General features: G+C 53.8%; 2 protein-coding genes across 2 annotated transcripts; one reads left to right on the top strand and one right to left on the bottom strand.

The window, feature by feature from the left end:
• Positions 1 to 167: 167 nt before the first annotated feature.
• Positions 168 to 2874, bottom strand: GUITHDRAFT_149567 (hypothetical protein; the record flags this gene model as incomplete). The annotated part of the gene is made up of 9 exons (XM_005817918.1): positions 168 to 229; positions 276 to 390; positions 439 to 692; positions 755 to 815; positions 976 to 1043; positions 1160 to 1441; positions 1495 to 1882; positions 2224 to 2763; positions 2819 to 2874. Coding segments are annotated over 9 exons (1826 nt in total), but the record flags the coding sequence as incomplete, so codon positions are not given.
• Positions 2875 to 3929: 1055 nt separating this feature from the next.
• On the top strand, positions 3930 to 7092 carry GUITHDRAFT_149566 (hypothetical protein; the record flags this gene model as incomplete). The annotated part of the gene is made up of 19 exons (XM_005817917.1): positions 3930 to 3975; positions 4040 to 4094; positions 4147 to 4264; positions 4453 to 4539; positions 4587 to 4653; positions 4805 to 4836; positions 4896 to 4991; positions 5213 to 5278; positions 5327 to 5395; positions 5448 to 5555; positions 5673 to 5735; positions 5785 to 5841; positions 5909 to 5948; positions 6201 to 6271; positions 6407 to 6451; positions 6605 to 6676; positions 6724 to 6782; positions 6832 to 6898; positions 6949 to 7092. Coding segments are annotated over 19 exons (1362 nt in total), but the record flags the coding sequence as incomplete, so codon positions are not given.
• Positions 7093 to 7269: the final 177 nt, after the last annotated feature.

Genomic DNA, 7269 nt, shown 5'->3' with positions numbered 1-7269 from the left:
CGGAGGAGGAGGAGGAGGAGGAGGAGGAGGAGACAGAGGAATTAGGAGGAGCAGGAAAACAAACAATAGGAATCAACTCAAACAGGCTGAGAACACACGGGACATCCACAATCATCTGACAGAGTCAAGAAAGGACCAGACGTGAAGAAATCAACTTCAAACCTCACCGGGAGATAGCGAGAAGAAGTTCAGGCGGGAAGGGGTAGGAAAGAGAATGCCAGGGCCTGACCTGACCTTGTTCTCAGCAAGAACATCTCGATCTCAATCTCCCTCACCATTGAGACTTCACCCTGTAGCAGCTGTTTGCGGAGAATCCTCTCCGCTCTCAAGAATCTTTCGTCGCGCCTTCCCCAGTCACAGATCGTTTCCATGTTGCGAATCATGTTGAACCTTGGAGCTCGTCATCACGAGATGTCAACGATGACCGACAAGACTCACTGAGCTTGCAAGAAAGTTGGATTGATCTCGATCACCCTCCTGAAATGCCTTATCGACTCCTTGAACATGTGGACTTCAGTGAGAGCGTTGGCGAGGTTGAACCTGACGACGAAAACTTCAGTGCTCAAAATCAATGTGACAGGAGAAGATGAAAGACAGAAAGAACAACGAAAAACACAAGTTCCATCTAGTTGCCTTGAAATATCATCGTCTTCCTTCAGTCTCAGCGCAGATTGAAATGCTTCAATGCTCTCCTGCAACAATCGTCAATCATGATGGAGAAACGAGACAAGGAAATCTTTCTAAATGTCCCCACCGCAAACTTTCTCATCTCATACAGCGCAGCGCCAAGGTTGACATAGAAGCGAGAGTCAGGCCTGTTGAGATTCAAACAGAACCTTGCTCAGTCCCAACTCTCCAACAGGAGCCTCCCTCCTCCCCCCCTTGCCCCGCCACCCTCCCCACCTCCTTCCCTGCTTCCCCTTCTCCCCCTACTCCTCCTGCTCCCTCCCCTTCTCCTCTCCCTCCTCCTCTTACTTGAGCCTCGTTGCGATCTCACTATGCCGAGCAGCGAGGTCAAGATATCCTCCTTTCCAGCACGCGACCTTGACTCTCTCCTCAGTTCCCTCCCCCCTCAACCTCAGAAAACATCACAGCAAACGCGTTGTGGCTTTCAGCATCGGCAGGATACAAGCGCACTGCCTCCTGTCGATCAGCACACTTCATCAGACGGAATCCCAGCAGCAGCAGGAGGAGGGCGAACTTGAAAGATCTTCATCGCCTCCTCCAGCTTCCCTTGCGTCTGCAGCACCAGCGCCCGATCTCGCAGTTGCTCCGCCTCCTTCGCCTCCGCCGCCCCCTCCCTGCCCTTGCACGCGAGCAGCAGCAGCTTGACCCGGGTTTCCTGCTCTGCGAGAGGACCCGTCAGCCCTCCTCCTCCTCTCCCCAGCACTTCACCTCGAAGCTTTCTCCTCGCCCATTCCTCTCCTCCACATCGCTGCACCTGATCAGTTTCGATCACACAAGGAATTCTACCTCCCAACTGCCACATCTCACCAGCCTCCTGATCGACTTGTCAGCTGCAAGCAGCTGAGGGGAGCACGGGGCCCCGTCCGATGCCGCCCTTGTCATGTCGTCGATGCCGATCTTCTCTTGGAGGACGCTCAGCTTACAGTCATTCTCCTTCCTGTCTCCTCCCATCTCCAGCACTCCTCTCAGACTCTTCAAATCGCTCTTGTTGTAGAATCTCTCCTCAACAAACTCCATGATCTCTCCCAGTGATGGTTCAACGACTTGCTGAATGCCGCAGGACAAGTTCAAGTCTTGGAGACTCCTGACCCTCTTGTCTTGCTTGCGATCTTGACAGCAATTGGGGTGAAGTTTGCACACCATAGTCATGACATTCAATGATTCATCCCTCATTCCAACTCGATCTAGAGCAATCCTTGCACACATGTCAGGTGAAAGACGGGGAGCGAGGGAGAAAGAGAGGAAAAGAAGAGGAGAGGGGCAGTGGAGGTCGAGGAGCGAGGAATGAATCAAGGGAGGGAGGGAGAGGGAGAGGGAGAGGTAGAGGTAGAGGTAGAGGTAGAGGTAGAGGGAGAGGGAGAGGGAGAGGGAGAGGGAGAGGGAGAGGTAGAGGGAGAGGTAGAGGTAGAGGTAGAGGTAGAGGTAGAGGGAGAGTTATGGAAAGATGCAGGGGACGGGAGCAGGAGAGAGGAAGAGAGAAGAGGATGATTCACAGACCCGAAGTCAAGGAGCATCTGCTTGTCCTGCGGGAGGAACCTGAGGGCCCGGGCCAACACCACGATGCTTTCCTCCCTCCTCCCCCTCCACAGCAACAGCCTCGACAGCACAAGGGAGCAACGAGCATGCCCGGGCGACTGCCACACAGCAGCACGGTACAGCACTTCCGCTGCTTTCATCCTCCTCCGAGCCCTCAGGACACGTTCCGGGCTGACCCGATCCTCCTCGTCTAAGAGCTCCTGTATCGCACCCGTTGCCCCTTGGTAAACCAGCTCACCGGCTTCGAGCAGGAGTTGCGAGCCAGAAGGGTCCAGCCTCCTCAGATTCCTCAGGGCCGAGATCACCCCTCCTGCATCCTCCTCAACTTGCAGTACTGCAAGCTGCACCTGGAGCGGCCGAGCAGCGGGAGATATCTTCAGCAGCGCCTTCACGAGCCGAATTGCATCTGTTACTTTGCCCTGCCGGACAAGGTAATCAACAGACGACCTCCACGTCCTTTCATCCATCATGCTCCCATCCCACTCGTCCGTGCTCCATGAAGTCGACGTCGCCCCTCCTCCCTCCTGGTCAGACTCTAAGCTGCAGATTTCGCTCAGCACATGCTCTGAGTCCCCTGAACCGCATCGAATCTCACCTGATCGCTCCCAGCAAGCAGAGGAGGAGGAGAAAGGATGTTCGCAAGAGGATCATTTATGCATTCCGATCTCAAGCTTCTTCCTCTGAAACGTCAAAATGTCACAAGTGCAGAATCGTTGCGCCAGAAACGTGAGACAAGTCGGACTTGGTGTGCTTGTCGTTGTGGCTGGAGCTGAAGGGTGCTGCACCTACGTGCTCGTCCTCATCCCTGTCTTCGTCGTGCTCTCATCCCCTGCTCTCTCTTCTTCTCCTCCTCCTGTTCCCTCTCCGCTCTCCCCCGCATCGCTCCACAACCATCTTGCAAGATCCTGAACCACCCGCCGCATTTACCACCCTGTCAATCCTTCACCTACCCCCCTTATGACCTGATATTTTCATTAAATATACCCCGTACGTGAAATGGCACAAAATACCCCACCCGTCCCATTCCTTCTCCCCGATACCTGCCAAAATTGTGCTGAACAAGGGGTAGGCTATCCTTCAGAAGGGTGGGTGACCGAAACTGTGCCGGATTGGCAGGGTAGGGTACACAAATAACAGCTCAGATGAAAATTACCCCGTTACCATCCCAGGGATTCGTAGTATATAGTACCGGTACTTTTGAAACATTGCAAACATGGAGGGGGTGAGTCATATGTGTTATAGGGTAAAAGTTTCAAGATGGGGTGAGGGTAGGGTAGTAAAACCCCGATGGGGGGTGGTGTGAATGCTAATGGCGCCACGTCCCACATGCAGGGGAAGAGGCAGAGCGAAGGAGGAAGAGGAGAAGTGAAGGAGGAGGAGGGGAAGAGCAGGGACAAGAAGAGAGAGGAGAAGGAGGAGTAGAGGACGAGTAGGGCGAGGAAGACAGACAGAGAAAGTTGGCATGAGATGAGATGCGTCTTAGTAAAAGGAACAAGTCACGAAGACAACCCTGAACAATGATTCGTAGGATACCAATAGTGTCGGAAGGCCAGGAGCACAAAGGCAACGGTGTAGTCTGATCATCTCAGTCATCAGCACTGCCCTCACTCCTAATGTCTTCTCATGCTGCTCCTCCCCTCTGAAATTGTTTCCTCTGTCCAGTCGATGCCATCCGACGAGTAGACTCGTTCCTGCAAGTCGACGACATGGCAGACCCTCAGGGAATCAGCGAGGAGATGAGCACCCTGCCAGGTGTCACATGCCCGTCTGAGGCTGCTCAGACAGCTCGCGGATCGCGCCTGACGGTTCATGGCAGCGCCAGACGCTAGCGGGAACGCGTACGGCACCTTCAAGAAGGACGGGAGGACGAGGTGACGGAGTTGAGTGCTGTGCCATGAGCTGTCTGACGTGCATGTGTTGCAGCGACGACGCCATGGCTAACGAGACTCAGAGGTTGGCAGGCGGGCCATGGTGGAGGTTCATTGACGGTTTTTGCACTAGTTCCGTTAGGGATGACAACGGCGACGACGAGTGGTCCAAGGTAGTCATGACGCGATCCTTGCAGAGGAGGTGTTCTTTATCGTGCTAACTGACGTTTCCTTGTCTCAAGATCCGACAAGAGTACGGCAAACAATCGCACGGTCGTTTCTCCGGTCTCTTCTCTTTCTTTCAGAGACTACCCGTACTTCAGTCGTCCTTCCATGAGCTCACGCTGACACATTCCTATAGGTCCACTGGAGTGTGCTCCTAGTTGCTCTTGCTGCTGTCCTCGCCTTGTGCCTCTTCCTCATCTTCGGGCTCTCACAACCTGCCAAGGTCAGGAGAGGGAGTTGGTTCTTGCGATGATTCCTTCCTTGAAGCAGAAGAGCCCTCCCCTCGCGATGCATCACGCCAAGTCCGCACTCAACAAGTTCACTGTCAAGAGAGCAGGTGTACATTGACCTCCTCCTCTCCTTCCTCCTCATCTCCTCCTCTTCCTCACACTCATCCTCGTCCTCTTTGTCCTCGTCCTCGTCCTCGTCCTCGTCCTCGTCCTCGTCCTCGTCCTCGTCCTGATTCTCTGCTCACCGTTTGCCTCCAGCAGCTCCTTCAGCACCGTCGACAACGGCAACGGTGAGAGCTGCGATTTACCAGCCGTCAACCTGCTGACCTGCTGGCCGGTTCGTTGTCAGCCCAACGGAAAGGCTGCCGCTAGCTCAAGTGCCGCGGAGGCGAAGCAGGGAGGCCTGACAGAGCAGCAAGAGGCCATCATGAACAAGAGAAAGGAGGTGAAGCCGAGGCTGAACCAGCACAGCGTGACGATGTTGTGAAATCAGGCGCAAGCGGAGGCTGCAAAGAAGAGATTGGAGAAGATGCAGGAAAGATGAAGAAGAGGGAGGAGGGAAGTGGGATGAGAGAGGAGGGATAGGAGAGGAGGAAGGAAACTGAGGATGGAGGCGATGAAGGAGGGAGGAGGGAGGAGGAGGGCTTGTGAAACTTGTCGATACAGAGAAGGGAGGAGGAGAAGAAGGAAGTGCAGGAGCTGCTGACTGTCAGGCCGACCGACTCACCTGAGGTGTTGACTTGAAGGTGATGACGTGGCGGAGGTTGAGCGTTGGTCCAGGTGCGCAACTACATCCAACGAGCGGAGCAGCAGCAGACCAACGTTGCGTTCCAGCGAGAGCGAGTGACGGTACTGCTTGAGAGGGATGTTTGACTTGCCCTTGACTTCACATGTCTTACAGGTTGCCGAGAACAACCTTGTTCCGTTGCAACAGGCTGTGAATCAGCGTCAGGTCATGCAGCTTCCTTTCTCTACTGTTTTGATGTTTGGCGATGTGATGGACCTCGTGGTGCTTTGAAGGATGCACTCGTGTACAAGATGATTGATGATTTTCATGAGGGAAATGATTCACAATTCCTGTCTCGGAAGTAGTGTCAACTTGTGCTGATTGCCACCTGTCACACAGGCAGCATATGATGCAGAGAATCAGCAATATCTGTCATGGAAGAAAAGGATGGATCAAGACAAGGTTGTTGAGCGGCTGCCGTTGTTCTTGCAATCGTTGACAACTTGTGCAGGAGGAGCTCAACGGGATTGTCAACAGTAGACAAGAGATTGACAAACGTCTTGCCCAGGTGTCTCGATAGTTCATGTGCATGGTTGCGCGCCTTCCCCTTGCTCTGACATGTGAGTCCTTCTCAGCTGAAAGTTCTCGGACGGCGAGAAAAGGACAACATGCCGGGTAAGTTTGAAGTTCCGATGTCAAGTGGTGATAATCTAGATATCGGATGGTCGTGATGGTGATGGTGATGGTGATGGTGAGATGACGATGAAGATGATGACGACGACGATGGAGAAGATGATGTTGGAAGTGATGGAGACGATGATAATCATTGTGGGGACGGCGGTGATGGATTTCATTCTAGGTATGCGCCAGAAGATTCTCAGCGCAGAGAAGAAGCAGGTGCCACATCGTTTCTCCACATGCCTGCAGATTCTCAAAGTTCTCGATCTCAGGGAGTCGCCCTCCAGCAGAGCGATCGCTTCTCCAAGCTGGCAAGGCAGGTGAACAGACCGTGAAGTCTTCTCATGGGATACGATCGATCTCTGACGACTTCATCTTGTTCTACAGGCCTCGGTCCAGCTGCAAGAAGTGAACTGTAGTAGTTGTTGTCTCGTGCCGCTGACTGAGGAGGTCAGACGATCCGCGCGGAGAAAGATGACGAGGAAGAGATCGCCCGCCAGGTTTGAGATGCTGGAGATGTTTGTGATCCGAACTCCAACGTTGTTGTTGACATGCTGCTCTGATCTCCTCTGATCTCCTTCGCTCCTGCCACGTCTTGTCACATCTTGTGAAGAGAGCTCGCATCTGCTCGCTGACTTTGTTCTGCTCTCAAGAAAATGTACATCCAGCGACAGCAGCAGGCAGCGAAGGACGGTATGGTGCAGTCCCAGGAGTTGATGTCAAGGGTACAACAACGATCAAGTCAGTCTCTGTGTTGAGATGTGTCGTCTAGACAACTGGACTGGAAGAAACCATAGCACGGTTGACGCCGGTTGTTGACGGCTTGTACAAGTGAGACAAGTGGTTCTTGTGAGAGCAAGGAAGTGATACATCTGAGAAGGGAATACGAGACATCCAAGAACGCAAAGATTCAATCTGGGATGGTGAAGCTGGATGAACAGAGACAGGTGACAGGAGGCAGGATGGGTGAACATCATGTAGAGTTGAAGTGTCTCAGGCCGCGAGGACCGAGCTGAACAAGTACATCAGAGAGAGGGAGAGGATGGAGGAGCTTCCAAAGACGCCTGCGAGGGTCAAGAAGATCCAAGACGTCTCCAAGAAACTCGTTGCTGCCCAGAAGAAACTTGGGACGTTGTACTCGGTGAGGGGTGGCAAATGGGAGAGGAGAGGAGAGGAGAGGAGAGAAGGAGGAGAGGAGAGGAGGAGGAGAGGAGAGGAGGAGGGGAAGCGGAAGTGAGGAGGGGAGCGAGGGGAGGAGGTGGGGGGTGGTCGAAGGAAGGGGAGGAGAGGAGGAGAGGAGTGAGAAGAAGGAGGGAGG

The sequence above is a fragment of the Guillardia theta genome, assembly GCF_000315625.1.
Source record: "Guillardia theta CCMP2712 unplaced genomic scaffold GUITHscaffold_456, whole genome shotgun sequence".
Taxonomy (NCBI): domain Eukaryota; class Cryptophyceae; order Pyrenomonadales; family Geminigeraceae; genus Guillardia; species Guillardia theta.
The sequence above is the reverse complement of the archived record's forward strand: the minus strand, read 5'-3'. Positions and strand labels throughout refer to the sequence as shown.